The 24,416-nt window shown below is 41.0% G+C and overlaps 1 protein-coding gene across 2 annotated transcripts in view; it reads left to right on the forward strand.

The window, feature by feature from the left end:
* Positions 1 to 24,416, forward strand: part of rex1bd (required for excision 1-B domain containing) — a 36,233-nt gene that overhangs the window by 1,285 nt on the left and 10,532 nt on the right. The window contains exons 2-3 of one of the 2 annotated variants that reach the window (XM_060941814.1): positions 228 to 449; positions 8,750 to 8,954. In XM_060941814.1, the coding sequence (XP_060797797.1) occupies positions 247 to 449; positions 8,750 to 8,954 (408 nt within the window). In that variant the 5' untranslated portion in view covers positions 228 to 246. The remainder of the gene's footprint in view (positions 1 to 227; positions 450 to 8,749; positions 8,955 to 24,416) is intronic. The other variant, XM_060941815.1, reaches the window with a different exon arrangement.

Below are 24,416 nucleotides of genomic sequence, written 5' to 3' on the forward strand. Positions count from 1 at the left end.
GAGATGAGGACTCTGATATATATTTTTTCTTATTTTATTTAACTACATTAATTTTTATACTAACTTTTTGTGCAAGAGAATTCACCTGTTTGTATGTCATATTCAGGAGCAAGCTAATGTTTATGGCACTAAAATGTCTGGAGAGAATGCCCCAGGATTGTCTACTTTTGTTTATACAGACTTCTCGTGCAATGGGAAAAATGCACTGCTATTTGTTCCATATGTAGAAGAACTATCGAGGAGGCGATGGGGACAACCTCGAACTTCAATCGTCATTTGGCAAGACTCCACTCAGAGAAGGAAGTGACTCGCTATGTTCATTGCTCTGTTGATCGCAGGGTTTGCTTGCTGAGTGATGAACTAGTGATGTTTGTCATGTCTGGTCTCCCTGGGCAAGTGCACTCCACACTTCCTTATGTTGCCATCTCTTCAACGGCAGACAGACGAGTGTGGGTTTGTTTTGTTTTTTTTTCTAAAAAAAAGAACACCTGTAAACGTGAGACATTATCCTCCTCCTGAGGTCCAGCCATGCTTTGGTTCCCAGAGAACTAGCCGACTTGCAGGTAGATCATCGTGCCTCATGCAGTGGCCAGCTAGACTCCAACAGCGAGATCTTATTTTGGCCAATAGCCAAGGGAGATTTCCATACAGATCTTTGTTCTTGACACAATTCCTCCAAGGTGCATTTAATGTCATCCTTAGCATTCTGGTATAACAACCATCAAGACTTGCGTCTTGTTCTGCCGTAAGAGTTCAAACCTCACAACCATATGTTAGAATTGATTTGTCACGACAAAGAGGTGCTGTTTCAGCTCCTTGGACATGGAAGACTTCCAGATTCGCTTCAAGTCGTGGCGAGCATGCCAGGCTTGTGATTTTTTTTTTTTTCTAATGCTAATATCTTTGTCACACGAACTGATGTATGAGCCGAGGTACTTGAAGTCCTCGGAGACGGCTAGTGCTGATCCGTCAAGCATAGATATTCTGACATCTTCAATGCTTGCTGAGCGATGAGCAAGCTTTTTATCTGTAGCCTATTGGGGCAGTCAGGCAGTAACGTTAGTCCAACCCAGTAGCAGAGATGGTTTCACATAAAGGCAGCAACAGCCACCATCAAATGATGCGGTTGGAGTCTTGTTCTCGGACTCGACTCAATTTTCTTTTAATGACTTGGACTTTACTCTGACTTGAACACTGAGGACTTGAGACTGGACTCAGACTCGAGGTTTAGTGACTCGATGCCTACCAGTGTTGTCACTAATCACTGCATACTGGGAACACCCCACAAGATGTGCCATTTTAGAGATGCTCAGACCCAATCATTTAGCCATCACAATTTTTGTCAAAGTTGCTCAGATCCTTATGCTTGCCTGTTTTCCTTGCTTCCAACACTTCAAGAAGTGACTGTTCTCTTGCTGCCTAATATAACCCACCCTTTGACAGGTGCCATTGTAATGAGATCAATGTAATTTATTTTAACTGTTAGTGTTCTTAATTTTATGGTTGGTGGGTGGGTATGTGTACACTCACCAAGAACTTTATTAAGAACACCTGTCTCATTCCTGTAATTATATAAATAAATAAAATTCTGCAGATACAGCCAGCAGATAACTCAACTCAAACTAACTCAACCAACTCAAACTAGGTGCTGGACTAGATTCTGGGCTGGTTCAGAGTTGGTTCAATTTGTGAACCTTCTAAGAACTTGTTTGCTTTTCCACGGGCTAAAGATCCACTATCGGGCCACATCGTTGCATCACTGGATACGTCTCTGCTTTCCAAGCAGCAAGTACATTTACTTGGGTGGGCTGCCCAGGTATATTAACAGAAGAACGAAGATGTTCCGTGGGCAATAGATAAATAATGCACATAATGTGCTGTATTGCTAAAAGGAACTATATTATGCTGGATTGATTTGGCCGAATAGCTGGCCATGTGAATGTGGTGCTTTCATGCTGTATCAACGTGTATCTCAGTGTGTATGTTGTCAATGTTACCATGACAACATGGAGTACTTGAGTCCAGTCAATGCAATCAGCTTTCCAACAGCACTTTTTTTTTTTCTAGACTTTTAAATTGTTTATTAAAAGGAAATTAAGTTTTTATTGTACCATTTAATGATTATTTTTGTCAGTAAGAGAAATTAATAGGTAACTTATCAGAAATTGCAGATGCAAAATGTAAAAGCAAATTCTTTTCCTTCCTTGCAAGTCACAAAAAAATCATAAATGAAATAAAAAGAAAAGAGCCTGTTTTTCTGAAGTCTATGGTTGTCGTCAATAAATAACATGCAGGATTCACTGAGCAGTGAGAGTGGAAAAGATTCCAGCGTGATCCGAAATCAGGAGACCGTTTTTGTGCCAGCAGGTAATGCTGGCCCTTTCTGCCAGCTACAACCACAAGTATATTTCAGACAAGTATATTTCAGAGCCACGAAATCAGTGGCTCTTGTTTCTAGACCAGCAATGTGTTTGTGCTGTTCTGGAACCAGTTTTCCTGGTTCTTTGGCTGTCGAAACATGCAGACTGCCTTGGTATAAATGGGGCACTGGTGAGTGGCAGTTCTGCTGATGGAAACATCTGGTTGATGGGAGAGGTCAAGGGAGAATGGCCAGACTGATTTGAACTGGCAAAGTCTATAGTAACTCAGCCAAACACCCTGTACAATTGTGCTGAGCAGAAAAGCATTGCAACTTGAGGCAGATGGCCTACAACAGCAGAAAAGCACTTCTGCTTCACTTCTGTCAGCCCAGAACAGAAAGCTGAGGCTGCAGGGGGCACAGGCTCACCAAAACTGGACAGGTGAAGCCTGGAAAAACATCACCTGGTCTGATGAATCTCGATTTCTGCTGAGGTAGGGTCAGGATTTGGCACCAACAGCATGAATCCGTGGACCCAACCTGCCTTGTGTCAACAGTCCAGAGGTGGGTTTCCCAAAAGTCTTTTAGCCAGGGAAGAGAGCATTCATTGTGCTGCTCGCGCTACCATTTAACGATGATCTTTGTGCTGTGATGCTTTTGGGAAACTCCGGCCATGCTGTTGGTGTAATGTTGTGGAGAATGTTTTGACGCACTTTGGGCTCATTCATCACTTGAATTCCACAGCCGATTTGAGTATTGTTGCTGATCATGTGCCACAGTTTGCCATCTACTGGCTGCCTCCAGCATCATAATGCACCATGTCATGAAGTACAAGTCATCTCTAACTGGTTTCATGAACATGACAAGGAATTCAGTGTTCTTCACTGGCCTTCTCAGTCACCAGATCTGAACGTGATCGAAGATTCACAGCACGAAAGTGCACCAGAAGCATCATGCAATTCCTGCAGACTTAATCACGTCACCATGCACCAGAAACTGAAAGGAATGTTTTGAGAGCAAAGGGAGGTCCTACCCAGTATTAGTGTAGTGTTCCTAATAAAGTGCTCAGTGAGTGTATACTGTATGTGCATCTGTGTTTGCCCTATGTTTGGAGGGAGGGGTGTAAAATGTGTGTACACACAGTTGCGGTCAGTTGTTTACATACAGGGACATGAATGTGCTTTTTCTGGGGCAGTATATCTTTTAATAGAGGAATAAAAGAACTTGCTGTACATGTTTTAATATATTTTGGGTTTTCTGAAATCAACACTGGGTCATAACACTCACTACAGAGTCATACAGCACACCTACGATCTACTATTTGTTTAAATGTCCCTTAGCAAGTTTCAGCTTGACCAGATGCTTTTGGTAGCCAACAACATGCTTCTGGCAGAATTCTGGTTGGATATTTGACCACTGTTCTTGACAGAATTAGTATAGTTCACAGGGCTCGAAATTCTTTTCTTTTTTCACCAGCCAGCCGGACTAGTTACCTTCCAAAGTAACTAGCCAAAATTTCATGTATGAATTTTACTTCTGTCAAAAATAACATGAGAGTAGTTACCGTTGTTCATGACTAATGTGCCTTTATTTCAATACCTGAGTATTTTGATACTGTTGTTAAATACATAAATGAGAACAACACAGAGCACCATAATATAATCCAAAAAAATGCCAGATGACTGACCCCTTACTAGTTCTTTTAGGAACCAATTCGTCCACTTCCATTTTTAATTTGTCGCTGAAATTGACCGAGCTTACACGGTAGCCTATGCAACACGGACCGAGTCAGCGCTGTAAACCGAAACTAGAAAATCTTCCCGCAAGTTCCTTTCAGCACCTAGATGTCGCCCGGGATTGGTTGGCGAGTGCGTGACGTGTTTTTTGTTTTTTTTTTTTTAACCCTTAGGCAGCCTCTCGCGTTACTGCCTGAGGGACAGGGAGAAAACCACTGGAAAATGTTTTAAACACAAAACAAATGCAAGTTGGCAGATGACCATAAAATACTCGATAGTTACAATATAATAATTTTATGTATCTCTCACAGAATTTTCGGAGATATGTCGAGTATATTCGGTATATCGCACAGCCCTAGTCTGAATCTTTGCTTCATGTGTATATTTTTTATTTTCAACTAGCCAGCCGGGCTGGCTAGTGACAGGAATTACCCGCCAAATGACAAATTAAGTTGCCTTGGGCGACCGGACCACCGTGAATTTTGAGCCCTGGTTCAATTAAATTTGTATTTCCTGCCACAGACCTGACTTTTAAGCACAGCCCATATGTTTTTCAATAGGGTTGACTTGTGTTAAGGGACTTGTTTTTAAGCTTAATGTTAGCCTGTTTTATCCTCCACAACTTAGCTTTGATGTGTATTTGGGGTCATGTTCCAATTGGAACACCAAATGTGTCCAAATTTCTGATGGTTTGAGGTTATGCTGAGGAATTCTGAGGTAGCTGTCTTCCTTCATTATTCCATATGCTTTGTTGCACCAGTTCCACTGGGAGCAAAACAGCCCCAGAGCATGATGCTTTGACCACCATGTTTAACAGTTGCTGTAGTGTTCCTCTGTACCTCTGGTCATTGTGACCACACAACTCAATCTTTGTCTCATCTGACCCAAAAAAACCTTTCCTCCAGAAGGCTTTTTCTTTGCCTCTGTGTTCAGCTGCAAACTTTAGTCGAGCTTGAAGGTGTGGATTTTGGAGCAGGGGCTCCTTTCTTGGATGGCAGCCTCTCATTTGACTGTAGACAGTGTTCCAATGGCTTCCAGTTTGTGGCAGGCCTTTGCCTTGGTGGTTCCTGGGTTGTTCTTGATCATTTGAACCAATTTCCTCTAAGCTGAGGGTGACAGTTTGGGTCTTCTTCCAACAAAGTGGCTACACAACCCCGATTCCAAAAAAGTTGGGACACTGTGTAAAACATAAATAAAAACAGAATGTAAAGACTTGCAAATCATGGAAACCCTATATTTCACTGAAAATAGTACAAAGGCAACATATCATGTTGAAACTGAGAAATTTTATTGTTTTTTGAAAAATATTTGTTCATTTTGAATTTGATCTCAGTAACATGTTTCAGAAAAGTTGGGACAGGGGCAACAAAAGACTGAAAAAGTTGTGTAACGCTAAAAAAATTTAATTTGGTTAATTGGCAACAGGTCAGTAACATGATTGGGTATAAAAAGAGCATCCCAGAGAGGCGGAGTCTCTCCGAAGTAAAGATGGGGAGGAGTTCACCGCTTTGTGAAAGACTGTGTAGGCAAACAGTGCAACAATTTAAGAACAACATTTCTCAATGTAAAATTGCAAAGAATTTGGGGATCACATCATTTATGGTGTGTGTATGTATGTGTGTATATATATATATATATATATATATATATATATATATATATATATATATATATATATATATATATATAATTAGGGTTGGGCGGTATCCAAATTTTGATACCTTTAAACTGTCTGTGTTTTCCCGGGGTATACGGTATTACCGAGAAAAAAATATTTTGTTTCGGCCTACTGTGTAACGTACGCCTATACCGGCGGACCTTATCCAGACCTGCGCCTATGCCTCAAATGTACTATTTAAAAGCAGCATAGCGAATTATGTGCATTGTGGTATGGATTAAGCAGCAAAGCGAATTTTGTGCATTGGTGAATGGATTAAGAGATATTTCAAAGCATCACACAACTCTTCCTTCATCTTGAAAATAGCATTCAACTGTCGTTTACACATGTCTGCGTTGAAACGCCATTTGCAGCACTATTTCACCTACTCCATCAAAAAAAAGTACACGATGAGCAGGATCATACCCTTTCAAGCATGGGAAATAAAAAAAAGAAAAAGAATCAACCAACGCCCAAGTCCGTTTAGACTGCGCGATAAACCATATTCTTCAGCGCAAATGAGGCGAACCTAATTCAAATGCGTGATAGCTGCACAAGGCAAAATCATATGGGCCCACGTCATGCCATGGCGGGGAAATTAATAATCAAATGGCCTTACCTTGCTTAAAACGTTGTCTTGATCACATAACTCCTTACAATTATTCCACTTAAATCCATACGGTTTAACACACCCAACAAAGATAGCAAGCGCATTGCTAATTCCCACCAGAAACCTAACAGTTTACGCTACGATGTTTTCTTCCGTTTCTTCAGTAGATGACATTTCAAACGTTTATTACCCACATCCCAAATGTCATACGTTATATTATTTTACCTTGTTGTTACTCATGTAACCTACTCAAAACACAACTCATTGGAGAGATCTCGTGGAAGTGGAGTACCCCAGACTATGGTGTGCCTTAGGGGACATATTAGATTTTTTTCGATTTTGCGCGGTCATTTACATTATTGCTGGCTCTTCCTTTTCGTTTGGTTTGAAACCAAAATACTGCCACACTGCCGATGTTGTATTTTTTTTTTTTGCCACTAACTCGTTATCTTGACTTGCCATCTTTCAACCGCGGTCTCAGTCTCTTGCGAAGCTTTCTGTCAGACTCCAAATGTCACGCAGGGTTGCCATGGTAACGACATAAACAACCCTGCACGCGATGAGAACTTCTTTAGGAAATTGATAGAATTAGTGAAAATACGATCACACAGTTATTCGGGATGATCTTCAATTTATTATTTTATATTATGACCTCATGTACTCCATATTTATTTAGATATTATATATTTTTTTAAAATGACGGTAATGAGACCGATACCGTTGGTACTTTTGGATACCTCGGGATACCTTCTTACCGTAATACCGCCCAACCCTAATATATAATTAAAAGATTCAGAGAATCTGGGGGAAAACTGACATTGGATGCCTCAGTCCCTCAGGCGACACTGCATTAAAAGCAGACACATGTCTGTAGTGGAAATCACTGTATGGGCTCAGGAACACTTCAGAAAACCATCGTCTGTGAAAACAGTTCATTACTGCATCCACAAATGCAAGTTAAAACCAGATAGAAACAATATCCACAAACACTGCCACCTTCTCTGGGCCCAAGCTCTTTTACAGTGGACTGAGGCAAAGTGGAAAATTGTCCCAAGGTTTGACAAATCAAAAGTAGAAATTCTTTTTAGAACTCATGGACACCACGTCCTCCAGGCTAAAGAGGAGAGGGACCATCCGGCTTATCAGCGCATAGCTCAAAAGCCAGCATCTGTGATGGTATGAGGGTGCATTAGTGCACATGACATGGGTAGCTTGTACATCTGGGAAAGCATCATTAATGCTGAATGATGTATACATGTTTCAGAGCAATATGCTGCCATTCAGACAAAATCTTTTTCAGGGAAGGCCTTCCTTCTTTCAGCAAGACAATGCCAAACCGCTTTCTGCACATATTAAAACTGCATGGCTCCGTATTAAGAGTCTGGGTGCTAAACTGGCCTGCCTGCAGTCCGGACCTGTCTCCCATTTAAAACATTTGGTGCATTATGAAGCGCAAAATACGACAAAGGAGACCCCAAACTGTTGAGCAACTGAAACTGTATATCAGGCAAGAACGAGACGACATTTCTCTTTCAAAACTACAGCAGTTGGTCTCCTCAGTTCCCAAATGTTTACAGAGTATTGTTAAAAGTAGAGGTGATACAACACAGTCGTAAACATGTCCCTGTCCCAACTTTTCCGAAAAGTGTTGTTGACCTCAAATTCAAAACGAGTATATATCTTTCAAAAAAGCAATACAATTTCTCAGTTTCAACATTTCATATGTTGTCGTTGTACTATTTTCAGTGAAATATAGGGTTCCCTGATTTACAAATTATTGCATTTTGTTTTTATTTACAGTTTACACAGTGTCCCAACTTTTTTGCAATTGGGGTTGTACTTGGGTACAATTGTTTGATGTGATGATCATGATCTTGGAATCTGTAGTTGTTTTCAAAATGGCTCAGAGACTTCCTTGAGTTGTGTACATCTACAATTTTCTTTCTCAGATCTGCACTGAGCTCCTTGGACTTTCCCATTGTACTGTGCTGGTCAATCCAATAAGTGCTGCCAAACAAACTCCCTTTACATTGGCACACCAGCATCACATCAGTCATGATCACTAACAAGAAATTAAGAGGCCTCGATTTTGGCAAGTTAAGACATTTTGGAACTTTCAGCACCACTGAATTAATAATCTAAGTGGGTGTACTGTATGATTTTGACCCTGTGTTGATTTCAGAAAACCTAACATAAATTAAAACTTGTTCACAAGATTCTTGTTTTTCTATTATAAATGCATATTGTCCAGAAAAAGAACAGTTCAAGAAATAATTGAAAGCCCAATATTGCCATGACATTCATGTCCCTCTATGTAAACCTCTGACTACAACTGTTTGTGTGTGTTGTGTTAGTCAATTAATGTGGTTGCCTTGTGTTTATCTCAGAGGTCATGAGGCATACCTGAGGACAGGGCCAGATTATGACTTTGAGCATTACAGACAGCTGGTTCATGAGATCACCAAAGCTTTCTGTGGCATCTCCAGAGAGGTACTGGACATTAAAGAGCACCTTCACCAAGACTTCGACCGACCAGATCTCTCCGAACATATTGAGAAGCTGCAAATCAAAGAGAAACAGAAGCTAGAGTTGGTGTGTATTTGACACATTGTTACTCAAATTGAATAAAGCTCAAGTAATATTAGTGATTTGATTATTTTTAATAGCAATTATTTAATTTGTAATATTTAAAAATGACATGACAAATTTGGAAATCATAAAAAAAATAGGGGGAGCTGGCACAATTGTAAAAAAAAAAATCTAAATGCATGCTACAACTATGAATACAGAAATATACTTGACTCATTCATCACTTTGTCTATCTGGAAAGAAAGCAGCAGGATTCATTCACTCATGATGGAGAGATTTGTGGAAAAACTCATACCCATGTTCTGGAATATAGATGAAGATTAAAACCGAAGTCTCATTCATTATCTCATCTCATTATCTGTAGCCGCTTTATCCTGTTCTACAGGGTCGCAGGCAAGCTGGAGCCTATCCCAGCTGACTACGGGCGAAAGGCAGGGTACACCCTGGATAAGTCGCCAGGTCATCACAGGGCTGACACATAGACACAGACAACCATTCACACTCACATTCACACCTACGCTCAATTTAGAGTCACCAGTTAACCTAACCTGCATGTCTTTGGACTGTGGGGGAAACCGGAGCACCCGGAGGAAACCCACGTGAACACAGGGAGAACATGCAAACTCCACACAGAAAGGCCCTCGCCGGCCACGGGGCTCGAACCCAGACCTTCTTGCTGTGAGGCGACAGCGCTAACCAACAGATGTTACAATTATTTCACAAATTGCACCCAAATTTTTCCTGACAAATCTCACAAACACTTGGTGTAGAGATAAGTGCACATTTTAAAATTAAAACCGAAGTCATTTTCTAATTTTAAAACGTGCACTTATCTCTACACTAAGTTTTTGTGAGGAGATTTGTCAGGAAATTATGGGTGCAATTTGTGATATAATTGTAACATCTGTTATAATTGTACAGAGCACTATTTCAGAGGCTCTCAGACTCCTAAGAGCAGCAGAAGGGGGCAGCACTGAGACAGAAAAGATGGACAAATTAATTTTAATGTACTCAAGTACAAATTGCAGTTGGTGCAGAACAATTAATATATTAGCTTTTATTAAATCATAGAATTAAAGTTAAACCATAGTAACCATATAACAATCATGGTTACTATGATGTAACAAAAAAGAAAAACAAGAATAAAAGGATATTTTTGAGCTGTGCGTCAGCAACCAATTACAATACATCTTTAAGTCAGGGTCTCTCCCCAAGAGCGTAATAGATATCTTTTTAAATTACTCAATGTTTTTCCAGCCACCCTCAAAGGCATATCTGACAGATTGGTGAATGCGCGACAGTTAAGATTTCCTGATGTAACTTTACAATGCTTTTTAACCCACGTAATGTGACGTGTTGTGCCACTCTGTAGGGATTCCTTTTGGTTTCATTGCAATTTTAAAGTGCTGATGATATAAGGAAAGTTGCATGTGATAAAAGACATGAACATGTGCATGATGTTAGGTGTGATGTAAGAAGTCTGTAATTTAAACCATTGTTGAATAATATAACTGGATCCAAAAAAGTAGTTGTGCCAACTCTAAACCAAAAATACATAATTTTGTCAGCTTTTTGTCAAGATTTTGACCATTATTTTAAAAAAAAAAATCAGTGTATGAATAAGCATGGGTTTGCAACAACATTTTAACTTGAGTCCAGGTCTGCATGAGTGAACCAGCTCAATTGTACACTTATTAATGATAAGAAATTCAAAAGGTAGCAGGTAAGTATTTTTATAGATGTACTGATATGTGACCCTCCATTACAGTGTCTTGCAAAAGTATTAATCCCCCTTGGTATTTGTCCTGTTTTGTTGCATTACAAGCATCCAAAAATCCATTAAAATGGATTTTTGGAGGGTTGGCAGCATTTGATTTACACAACATGACTACCACTTGAAAGGTGCAATTATTTATTTATTTATATTGTGACACAAAAATAATTAAGATGAAAAAACAGGAATCTGGAGTGTGCATAAGTATTCACCCCTTTTCGCATGAAACCCCTTAAGAGCTGGTCCAACCAATTCACTTCATAAGTCACATAATTAGTTGATTAAGATCCACTTGTGTGCAATCAGTGTCACATGATCGGTCACATGATCTCTATCTCTAGCCGCTTTATCCTGTCCTACAGGGTCGCAGGCAAGCTGGAGCCTATCCCAGCTGACTACGGGCGAAAGGCGGGGTACACCCTGGACAAGTCGCCAGGTCATCACAGGGCTGACACATAGACACAGACGACCATTCACATTCACACCTACGGTCAATTTAGAGTCACCAGTTAACCTAACCTGCATGTCTTTGGACTGTGGGGGAAACCGGAGCACCCGGAGGAAACCCACACGGACACGGGGAGAACATGCAAACTCTGCACAGAAAGCCCGGCAACGGGGCTCGAACCCGGACCTTCTTGCTGTGAGGCGACAGCGCTAACCACTACACCACCGTGCCGCACGGTCACATGATATCTGTATAAATCAACTTGTTCTGGAAGGACCATGACTCTGCAACACAATTAAGCAAGCAACATGAAAACCCAAAAGCACTCCAGGCAAATCAGAGACAAAGTTGTGGAGAAGTATAGATTGATCTCTCCGTATTAAGGCAGGTCCAGCCTTATAGTAGGTCTCTTGTTAGTGTCAGTCTCTTTACTCTTGCGTAAGAGCGGCCATCCTTGATACAATCTAGTATCCCTATTCTTCGTCTCCCAGGAGGCCTCTTTCCTACCATACGGCCTTCCATAACTTTGACCAGCAGGTCCCCATTGCTGAAGTGTGTGTCCAAACCAGGCTCTTTGTCTCTTGTTGATTGTGTGTATAATTGCACGGTCTTCCCCAGCATGCCTGAGTACCTCTTCATTACTGATCCTGTCTGACCAGACAATGTTTAGTACTTGTCTCCACATCCACATTTCACAGCTGTCCAGCCTGCGTATCTCGTTCTTACGCAGTGACCATGTCCATGTAAAATTGAACTTTTTGGCCATTGTGGGAAACACCATGTGTGGTGCAAACTCAACACTTCCCGACATCCTGAGAACACCATTCTTACAGTGAAGCATGGTGGTGGCAGCAGCATGCTGTGGGGATGTTTTTCATCTGCAGGGATAGGAAAGCTGGTCAGGACTGAAGGAAAGATGGATGGCATAAAATATAGCAATTCTGGAGGAAAACCTGTTTGTGTCGGCCAGAGGTTTGAGACTGGGACAAAGGTTCACATTCCAGCAGGACAGTGACCCTAAACATACAACTCAAGCTACACTGGAATGGTTTAAAGGGAAACATTTAAATGTCTTGGAATGGCCTAGTCAAAGCCCAGACCCCAGTCCAATTGAGAATCTGTGGCATAGCTTGAAAATTGCTGTACACCAACACAACTCCTCTAACTTTGAAGGAGTTGGAGCAGTTTTGCCTTTGAGGAATGGGCAAAAATCCTAGTGGCTAGATATGCTAAGCTAATAGAGACATACTCCAAGAGACTTGCAGTTGTAATTGGAACAAATGGTGGCTCTACAAAGTATTGACTTTGGGGGGTGAATACCTATGCACACTCCAGATTTGAAAACAATTTGCACCTTTTCAAGTGGTTGGCATGTTGTATAAATCAAATGATGCTAACCCTCCAAAAAATCCATTTTAATTCCAGCTTTTAATGTGACAAATTGGGCCCAACACCAATGGGGATGAATACTTTTCCAAGACACTGTACAAAACCAGTGACTTAACTCAATTTTGAAAAAAAAAGATCCTTGTTTCATGAACAGTTTTCCAGCTTGATGTCATCCATGTCGAGGAGGTGGCTGATGGTTGCTCCATTTCTTAGTCTGTACCCATAGCCACATCTGGCTGAGGAGGTTCAGTCCTATGCAGAACAGCAGCAGGGACAGGGCATCTCCTTGGTATATGCCGCACTTATTGGTGACCTGTTAATGACTTGAAGTTGGCTTCTAGGGTGGTTTTCCACAACCTCATTGAGTTCTTGATGAAAATTCTTAGACTCCTGTTTGTTGTACAGTTTCAAGCACTCCAGAATCTATGTGTGGGGCATCAAGTCATAGGCTTTGTAGTCAATCCAGGTGGTGCACAGATTGGTATGTCTGGTTCTGTAGGCTTGAGTGACTGTACTGTCTACCAGTAGCTGATGTTTTGTTCCTCTGGTGTTCCTACCAATTCCTTTCTGGGCCTCGTTCATGTATTGTCATATGTCTGCTCATCTTATCCACTGTGATGCCTGACAGGAGTTTCCAGGTTGTGCAAAGGCAGGTTATTGGGCAGTAGTTGGATGAGACTGCTTCCTTCTGTGGGTCCTTCAGGATCAGGACTGTCCAATCCTCAGCCAGCCATTCCGGACGAGTCCCATCTATGAGCAGGGACTCTATATGAGTGCTTGGTTCATCTGTGCTGCTAAGCACTCATATAGTGAGGTTAGCTTCTTTCAGTGGTGGTGGTGTTGAGTCACTAAACCTCAAGCCAGAGTCCAGTCTCAAGTCCCCAGTGTTCAAGTTCAAGTAATTAAAAAAATTTTCGAGTCGAGTCCAAGACTCCAGCCACACCATTTGACGGTGGCTGTTTTAGCACCATTAACATTAGTTTGTTCCTGAGCATGATGTATGAACAGGCGAATGTGTGTTCTCTTTGTCAGAGAGTGTGAAGTATTCTGTCAGAGATGGTTGGGAGACGGATGTAAGTGCAGAAGGTGTGTTTATTAATACAAGTGAAGATGGATACACAATCCAGGGGTGGGTTTCCCGAAAGCCTCTTAAGGCCAAGAGTGCCTTTTAATTACCTCCTAAGATCCATTGTCAAGCTAACGTGGTTTTCCTGAACAACATTGTAGCCCAAGAAGTCCTTTAGTTTGTTCTGAATTTACGAGAGACCCGGACCACTCTTTCAAAACAAAGAGTGACTCGCACACAGAATGCATATGTGCCTCTGAGGGACTCTGTCAATGGGGGAAACTGGTGTTGAATCTGCTGCCAGTGTTCAATTAATTTTCTTGTACATTTGCAAGTACAGAGTTAATTATTAAATAAATATATGAAAAACATTTGAGTATATTTCAATATGGTCTGGAATCACGTATGGATATCATAATGTCACATTATCACTACATTTTAATCAAATTTAACTCCATAAGGCAAGTGACTTCTCATTTAGTGTCATAAATGAGACAAATTTCTGCACCTTGAATGTGTGAGAGAGAGTGCATGCGTGGGAGAGACAGGTTTTGATCTGTGTGTACTTAAGGAGGTTGAATTGACCTTAGATACTGTATATATTCCCCAACGTATGTGCAATATTTACTTTCACCATTAGGTTAGTTTCTTACATACCGTATAACCGCTAATGAACGCCCCCTCCCTAATTACACCCCCCCCCCCCCCCCCCATATTTCGGGGAAAAAAATTCAAAATTAAAAAAACTAACAGTCTGAACAGTTTTACATACCCCAGGTTTTCTGGGGTATTCACGGACTCGTTTACGATCGATCTTGTAGAGTTTAGAAGCAAAGTGCTTTCCTTTCTCCGCTATTTTTACGACTTTTAGCTTAAAACTCGCAGTGTAGGATTTGTGTTTTTCAACACGTGCTGTGTTTCCACTATGCTGCGGTGGGCCGCCGCACCTTGATTTTTGCTGCCGCACCTTCAGGAATACCCCAGGAGCTATATGTATTCGACTACATTATCCGTTGCTTGCCCAGTCTTTGCGTTTGGGGCAAAGCGCAGTTCCACTGGCCGAGCTAGCAGTTACTTGATTGGTTTCCACGGGTCACCGTGGGCTCTGATTGGACAACGTTCCGCCTGGAGCAGCGTAGCCAAGCCAACCTGAGGTAAACTAACTGCTACGCGGCTGTCACTTCAGCTGTCAAATTGGGAAAGGTAAGTGTTGGCAACAATTCTTGAAAAGTAGACAGCAGATGTTATGTTACCTTATATTTCCAGTGTTACTTGAAATTGTTTCGTTATGTCACATAATTGTTATGTAAAACTATGTTAGGCCATGTTATGTTACATACTGAGTACTGACTACTGCTGAGACGTCTCGTTTGGCCTCCCGGTCTTCTGTGGTAGATTAGTCCATTCACAAATTGAGGGGATGAATATCCACATGTAAACAACTACATAGATTATCGTTTGGCATTTTCCAGATATAGTTCGTCAAAAATGTAAGGGCAGTTTTTTCGATTTCATTACAGCCTATCGCCAGAGCGCTAGTTTTTATTTGGGCTTAATTAAGTCGACTGATAACGTCAACGCGATATCTTTCAATTGCAGATGAGCTTGTTGAAGTATTTCGCCAAAAAAAGAAAGGCGACAGATGAAGAAACTGGGCAGGTAAGATTCATTTGTGCAAAATAAGTCATTCGAGCTAGGGATGGACATTCGATTACGTTTTCTTCACCGATTGTTGGGAGAATTAACGATGAATTATTCGAATAATAATTAACATCTTTATATTAAAGTAATCATAATTATTGCTATAATTTATCCCATTAGATTCCATGGCGGCCGGCGTCAGCCGTATTGTATCCCATAGCAGCCGGCATCGGTGTTTTAATAGGCTATATAGGTGAACGGACGACGCCATCATCCCATTTACAGATAAGCCTAAATACTCTTAAGATCAATATTTCAGACCCTCTTCGATTTATTTTCATAATAAAAACACGTCTTTTGTAATCAATTATTTTTAGATATTTTAGTTTTACTATAGATCTTGCGGTTTGCGAGCCGTCCTTGGATACAAACCACAGGTTCTATCTGAATACACTAAATATCGAAACTTCAGACCCTCTTCGGTGTGTTTTTAGAACCAAAGCCATAACGTTTGTATTTAACTATCTTAGTTTTACTATGAGATGTTCCAGCTCCTTCTTGTCCGTAGTCTAACACCGAGTCGATAGTTGGAATTTAGATGAACCGCCACCGTCATTTTACAAGGCTCTGGTGCACGCTGTTCAAATGGTAGGCTACATTTTTGTTGTGGATGAATTGTATTTATACGCTCCATTATAGTGATGTCCGTAAACTTGGACATTTAAAAATGGTCCCATGCCACACTTCGCCGTGCTGCTTCATGTTGATTTTTAAGCGATTGACCTACGCTACGGAAGCTTGTAGGTAACTGAAGCCAGGGTACGGCCAAATGTTTGTCCGTGACAGACAGCGAAATTCATTGCTTGAAGACTTGCACAACGCAACAACCTATAGGCTATTCATTTTTGTCGATGAACATGAACGTCATTCTTCTTAACGAAATTCTTAATGGTCAATTATCGATTAATCTAGGCTATTGGTTATGTGATGTCCATCCCTAATTCGAGCATACACTGTTGCAAAAAGTACAACAACGACGCGAGTTTTTAAACACAGCCCTTTTTCCGAACGTCAGTGGGTGGGTGTGATCATCTGCGAAATGCCATATCAGATCAGAAATGATCAAAACCACGTTAATTTCAAAATGTCCATGTAAATGTTTTGAAAATATGAACATTTTAGGCAGGTAGCAGTAATCTGCTACTTGAGCAGGAGAGCAAAGCAGACTGCCAGGACAGGAAAGAGAATGTGAAAAGAGGGAAGAGAGAGAGGAGAGCAGCCAAAAGAAGGGCAAACACAGGGCCACGGGCTGGGACCCTACATGGGTTGACAAGCCCAGATACAAACCTTGGCTTTACCACACTGACCATGGCAAGTATTCTGTGGCTACTTTAATATCAACCAATTCTGTGGGGGGAATTTACTCTCCCTGACTGTTTTCTAAACTGCCTTGCTCTGCAGGTTATGCTTGTTCTTTCAAGACTAGGTTTATTCATTTATTCCCTTACAAAGGGTCACCATTTTAGAGTGTGTTTTGTCAAAAAATTTCTCAGAATGCTCCCGTATCCTCGTACTGGGGTGGGACGTCTGAGCGCAGGTCTTGCCACCGCACCTTCAAGCATTTTCTAGGGGAAACACTGACGTGTGTCCATCTTTACAATTAGAAACAGAATGATCAGATCAAATTATCTGGGAGGCACGTGACTTCTGCAAAAAGGGAGCTTTATGCAAAGTGAGTGACGTAACAGTGGTCGGCGAAAAGATCAAAGGTGTCAAGCCAGCTGACACGCGAGCTATATCTGGGCTGTTTCCTCGCCGAATGAACACCTGCATTACCGTATACACTCAGTAAGTGCCCCAAATAATAAAAAAAAAAAATCAAGTTTTAAAAACACTTAATTCGACGACTTTTCACCTAGAAAACGTATGAAAGTTAAGGAAAATTAGTAGGGCAGTTATGTTAGGGTTTGAAAAATTTGATCAACTTTTTTTTTTTTTACCCCTAATAAATGCCCCCTTTTGAAAAATGTAATGCCCCCGGGGGCGTTCATTAAAGGTTATATGGTACCTTATTTCTACTGTTAGAATGATAACCATCGAGGCACTAGTTATTGCTTTTTCCATTCCCCTTATGTAACTTAAAATATTTCTACTGTTGTTCTATAGGCCCTTTTTTTTTTTTGCATTTATTTCTTACACACTTCTTATTATGTACATTTTTTTTTTTTTGCCCCCTTCCCCTCCAGCTTGTATTGTTGTATTTTAACTTGTACTGTATTGTTATGGAGCGACTTCTGGCACAAGTATTTCCCTCAGGATTAATACAATTTTATCATACAGTGCCCTCCACAATTATTGGCACCCCTGGTTAAGATGTGTTAAAAGCCTTAAAATAAATTCAATTTTTATTGCAGAAGCATAATCTCACACTGAAAATTGTAGAAAAATGTAACCCTTAACTCAAGTGAATTAAAATAAATAAATCTCTAAGAAATAATTATTTTTCATAAAATCACCTGTTCCGCAATTATTGGCACCCATAATTCCGAGAAAATGAATGTAATTGAAGCATTTCTGTCATTTCTGCTGTAGTTTATAAAGTTGATCAGAGTATCTAAGACTCTTTTTAATTAGTAATTCATCACATCCTGTTTTCCTGGGGTATAAATGTGTGACACAGAGGCCTATTTCTCTTATCCACTCTTCAACATGGGAAAGACAAGAGAACACACCATTCAAGTAAGGCAGATGTGTGTCGACCTTCATAAGTCAGATAACCGCTACAAGAAAATAGCCGCTCGCCTACACCTGCCCATATCTACAGTCAGAGGAATCAAGAAGTTTAAAACAACTAGAACAGTGGCAAACAAGCCTGGACGAGGATGCAAGTTTATCTTGCCACCACGCACAGTGAGGAGGATGGTAAGAGAAGTAAAAGGTTCTCTAAAGCTCACTGTTAGAGAATTGCATCAAAGAGTAGCATCTTGGGGTCACAAAGTCTCCATAACAACCGTCAGACGCTATTTACATGCCAACAAGCTGTTTGGGAGACATGCACGGAAAAAGCCTTTTCTCACTTACAAGCGTAAACGTCTGGAGTTTGCTAAGCGGTACTGGGACTTCAACTGGGACTGTGTGCTTTGGTCAGATGAGACCAAGATAGAGCTTTTTGGCAACAAACACTCTTGTACATCACAAAAGATGAGTATGTGGAAAAGCACCTCATGCCCACTGTGAAGTATGGGGGAGGATCGGTGATGCTGTGGGCCTGTTTCTCTTCCAAAGGCCCTGGGAACCTTGTTAGGGTGCATGGCATCATGAACTCTTTGAAATACCAGGACATTTTAAGTCAAAATCTGGTGGCCTCTGCCCGAAAGCTGAAGGTGGGTCATCACTGGGTCTTTCAGCAAGATAATGGCCCTAAACATGTGGCCAAATCTACACAAAAATAGTTCACCAGACACAAAATCAAGCTCCTCCTATGGCCATCTCAGTCCCCAGACGTCAACCCAATTGAAAACCTGTGAGGTGAGCTGAAGAGGAACATGCATAGGAGAGGACCCAGGACTCTGGATGATTTAGAGAGATTGTGCAAAGAGGAATGGTTGAATCTCTCTATATTCTCCCATCTTATGAAATGTTATAGGAGAATATTAAGTGCTGTCTTGTTGGCAAAAGGGAGTTGTACAAAGTATTAACATCAGGGGTGACAATTATGGCACACATGATTTCATGTAAAATAATTTTCTTAATGTGGGATTTTTTTTTTCCCCACTGAATAAATGCACTTGAATTAAAGGTTGGATTTTTCTCTTTTTTTGCATTGTTGTCCTATATTTAAAAAAAAAAATGAATTTATTAGAAGCCTAAGAACACATCTTAACGAGGGGTGCTAATAATTGTAGAGGGCGCTGTATATAATTATAAAGGGGGTTAATTCAACCTCCTTAAGTACACACAGATTAAAACCTCTTTTCTCTCTCTCTCGGCATGTGCACATATAAGGGACAACATTGCTTTCTTGGCATTGTGGATAAGAGTTGAAATAATCCTGACTATGTTTGAGTAACAGTGAAATGAGTGGGCACGAGGAACACGTTTACTTAGTTATTTAGTTTATTATTTGCTCATTCTTTCGTGTGAACATTCATTCATTTAATTTAAAAAAAACATGCTTGGAATAAAAAAAATTGCCCAAAAATGTAAATTAATTTCAATTATTAATTACCGCATATATGTAATGCTTAATGACAATGTAATATTTGAACATATTTTAAACACTTTATATTTCACTGTTTTTTGGTTAAAAAAAAAACCCGAATGCCATGTGACCTCCTTGACTGGATTTAGCAACTGCTAATAGTTTTATTGGGGATGCGCATTGCAAAGAAGCTCTTCGTAATGTTGCTATTAAAACGCTTTCTTACAGCTGAGTTCAGGAAAACCATGTACAGAAACGATGTTCGTTGCTGAAGAGAGTCTCTCAACTCTCTCTTTAGCCCTAAAGGGCAACGTTACTGGGAAACCTACCCCAGAATGGCAGGCAAAATCGTAGAACAGTGAATAAGGTCGAGCAAGGCACAAACAGGCTGTCGCAGACTAGGCAGAATCAAAGACAAGAATCAGGAAACCAACCAAGGAAATAAGCCTCAGTAATGTGTCCGCAACACAGCTCAATACTTCGCAAAGTAAGTGTGCGTTTTCAGTTTTTATATAGGTGCGCTGATTGCACCTTAATCCTGTGCAGGTGCGAGTCATTTATGGCATGCGCGCGAGAGTCCGCTTGGCGCACGCACTGTCCGGACTGAGACCGAGAGTCTATCTGATGCATGTGCCAAGGTGTGCAGGTGTGACACTCTTGCATGAAATTAGTACAAAAATTAACGTAGATATAAATATCTTATGCCAAATTATCATGGGTGCAAGTTTTCCAGCATGTGCCGGAAGCTCCGGTTTTTTTTCGGTTCTGAAAGTCATTTTTCCAAATTGTGCAAATCCGTTGAGATTTTCAGGGGGTGGCCCTCTCACTGTCTCGCTCTCAGCGTATTACCGGGTTACCGCGGTACAGTCTCTGCACGAAGGGGCGACACGGTGGTGTAGTGGTTAGCGCTGTCACCTCACAGCAAGAAGGTCCGGGTTCGAGCCCCGTGGCCGGCGAGGGCCTTTCTGTGCGGAGTTTGCATGTTCTCCCCGTGTCCGCGTGGGTTTCCTCCGGGTGCTCCGGTTTCTCCCACAGTCCAAAGACATGCAGGTTAGGTTAACTGGTGACTCTAAATTGACCGTAGGTGTGAATGTGAGTGTGAATGGTTGTCTGTGTCTATGTGTCAGCCCTGTGATGACCTGGCGACTTGTCCAGGGTGTAACCCACCTTTCGCCCGTAGTCAGCTGGGATAGGCTCCAGCTTGCTTGCGACCCTGTAGAACAGGATAAAGCAGCTAGAGATAATGAGATGAGTCTCTGCACAAGACAAATCTTTTTATCTCGTCTTCGCCACAAACCTCATTCGGTTTTGTAAACGATTGTTGAAGGTGGGTGGAGCACAGCAGGCCAGAACTGAGTGTTACAAAAACTTTTTTTTTTTTATTAATAGCGTTTCAGCTTTCCACACTCTCCCAGCCACACATGCACGCGTGCACACACACACGCACGCACGCACAAGCGTTCCGGTTGGGGAGAGAGCTCCCTTTTTCTGCTCTCTCTCTCTCCCCCCCTTTTAAAGGGTGCGGTCACTGGGGGAGACACACAAACAGGTTACCGTATTTTCCGGACTATACGTCGCTCCGGAGTTTAAGTCGCATCAGCCAAAAAATGCATTATGAAGACGAAAAAAACATATATACGTCGCACCGGACTATAAGTCGCACTTTTTTGAAGGGTTATTCTATCCATAGAATCTTTGATTCTATCTGATAAGCGGCGTGTGGTTACTGCGCGACTGCATTGTTTATTTAATAAACGAACAGCTGAGCAGTGATAACGCGCCCTTTGCCCTGTAAGTAGCCTAGTCTGATTATTTTAAATATCTACTACCATCTTTAATACGATCGTTATTACTAATAGCCTATATTATTATTATAACTAATATTAGTAGCCTATTACTGATGCATTAATCAGTTTGCTTTTAGATTATTTTTACCGGTAGGGCTTATTATCGCCCCATGGCTCTTTCATCTGTGTTATTAAAGCTGTAGTCATCATCGAGGAGTGTCATTCTTCATTTTTGTCGAATTTTATTTCATTAAATCAGAGGTCAAGTAGGCTATAGGTATATCATCTCCAAAGACAACCGTCTAGTGAAAAAAAAACAACAACCGCTTTTAAATACCCTACTTAAATCCTTAAAAAGAGTAATTTAACTCATGTCTTGTGTGATCTGATCTCCAATGGTGAAATAAACCGGTTGTGATATGAGTAGCCTGTTATTTTAGAAGATAAATTTAATATATAATTTAATATATAGCCTAATAAAAATAATATTTTCTAACATATCACGACATATTACTGTCTGTAACTGTTCGTCACTAAAGCGTTTTCTAAGATCATAATGTCTGTTATTATTATTTTTTTTTTTTACACACAATAAGCGCGTGTGTGTAAAGTTATAGTAAACCACCCCCCACCTTTTTTTTTTTTTTTTTGAGTCGCCGGACCCACCCACCTCCTGCGTTCCGGGACCTCCCACTTCACAAATTAAGCACTGCCTAAAGTCATTACATAACTTATTTAAATAACTATAGCCCTATCATTAATAATAAAACACAGGTCAATCAAGTTTATCAAGCTGATGATTTCACTCCAAATCAGCAAATCCATTGAATTCCTCATCCTCGGTGTCGCTTCTGAACAACTCTGCCAACTCCAGCGGCAGACGAAGCGCCGTTTCCTCTTCTTCTGCGTGGCTGTCGTCAGACTCAGCATCAGCTCCAGTTATTCCGCGGTGAAAAAAAAAAAAACTATATATACGTCGCACCGGAGTATAAGTCGCATGGCTAGCCGAACCATGAAAAAAAGTGCGACTTATAGTCCGAAAAATACGGTAATTCACATCAGGTGCAGTGATTCTGCCACTTACCTTCCCTGACTCCACCCTCCATTCACAGACCGACGCTTGACCACGCCCCCGCTGCCACAAATTTATACGCCGCTCACCAACGAGCAGTCCTGACTAGCCTGTTGTTTCACGGTGTTATGTATGATATCGTTTCACGCACGTAGCACGTTGTTCGGCCAAATCAACACAGCTATTCCAGTGTATATATTGTAAAAAAGGTATCACAGCAAAAGCATATTAAAAATGGCTGTTTCAACATTTAAATTAGTAGTTGCTAGATGTTTTGAAATATCAAGCCTTGTACTTGAAATATTATTTCAGCTGAATTGATGAATGTATTAAACATTTGATGTGAATATGCAAATCATATAACTATTAATATTATAAACGTTTGCATGAGATTGCATGAGAGACAACCATTTTAACTTGTAATTTTAAATTTTTTTCGAGCCCTAAGGGGGGGGCTCCCCCCCCCCCCCCCCCCCCGCATGGCTGCGCCATGCACGTCTGACCTTGTCGGACTTTTCAGGTTTTTGAAAATTTTATACTTGCACCCATGAATTATGGCATGTTACAAAAAATATGAAGAAAAGATCCGTCCTCCTCTCCAATTTACGAGTCCGAATGCAGTTAATACACAAGTCTGAGTCCAAGTCAGAGTCACGAGTCCTTAAAATTGCGGCACAAGTCTGACTCGAGTACTGCAAGCCTGGCTTCTTTAGCCAGTAGGTGTGAATCATATCCGGGCCTGGTGCTGCCCAGTTCTTCATTTTTGAGACTCTTACTTGGATATCTGCCATGGTGATGGTGACTGGGTCTTGTTCAAGGAGATTGCTGTGTTTGGCTCTCCTGTCTATTAGCCACTGAGCAATGTCGTTATGTGGGGAGGAAAAAATCCCATCCCTTTGCAGTAATGTTCAGTCTCCAGCCTTGGTGGATCTGGAACAATGTTATTACCCTGCCACTGGGAATACACTTTTTGATGCTTGAGTGTACAACATCTGATTCACAGTGTCTCGCAAAAGTTTTCATCCCCCATGGTGTTTGTCCTGTTTTGTCGCATTACAAGATGGAATTAAAATGGATTTTTGGGAGGTTAGCACCATTTGATTTACACGGCATGCCTACCACTTTTAAAGGTGCAAATTGTTGTTTTATTGTAATACAATAATTAAGATGGAAAAAAAACCAGAAATCTGGAGCGTGCATTCACCCACTTTCATATGAAACTCCTAAATAAGAGCTGCTCCAGCCAAGTCACATCATTAGTTGATTATGATCCACCTGTGTGCAATCAGTGTTACATGATCTGTCACATGATGTCTGTATAAATAACCTGCTCTGGAAGGACCCTGAATCTGCAACACTACTAAGCAGGCAACATGAAAACCAAGGAGCCTCCAAACAGGTCAGAGACAAAGTTGTGGAGAAGTATTAAGATCAGGGTTGGATTATAAAAAAAAAAATCCCAAACTTTGAATATCCCAGGCAGCACCATTAAATCCATTATAGCAAAATGGAAAGAATATGGCGCCACGCCTCACCCTTAACTTTTGACACCTTTTGCTTCAATCCACCCATTCTCTCCCCTCCCTCCATTTCCCCCCCCCCCCCCCCCACACACACACACACGCACAAAAAAAAATCTTCACTTCACATGCATGATGGGCCTTAGTCAAATGATAAATGGGGTAAGATATATTTACCTATGGGATAATTTATTGATATTTACTGTAGAGGGTGTGGTTTACTATTTGAGGCACAAAAGCATGTCTTTCCATTGTACTTGTATTTCCAGTGTACGTGCTACTAGCTTTTTTACATATAGACCCCTTACTCATGACTTCACACATCACGTGATAATTCCAACTGGGGGTAAATGAGACACCATCTTTCATGCAAGTAAGGCTTAATCTGTCTTCAATACGGTTCATTTTTGCAATGTATTTGGTTGTTCATTGAGAAAAAGCTGATGATTACTATCTCCCCGCTATCAAGAAAAACGTTAACAAAGAGAAGCAAATGCTTCAAGAATAACAAAGTGGTTAAAGAGAATACGACAAGAGGAGCTAAGCTTGAAAACTCCAGAGAAATTC

The sequence above is a fragment of the Neoarius graeffei genome, chromosome 15 (assembly GCF_027579695.1).
Source record: "Neoarius graeffei isolate fNeoGra1 chromosome 15, fNeoGra1.pri, whole genome shotgun sequence".
Lineage (NCBI taxonomy): Eukaryota > Metazoa > Chordata > Actinopteri > Siluriformes > Ariidae > Neoarius > Neoarius graeffei.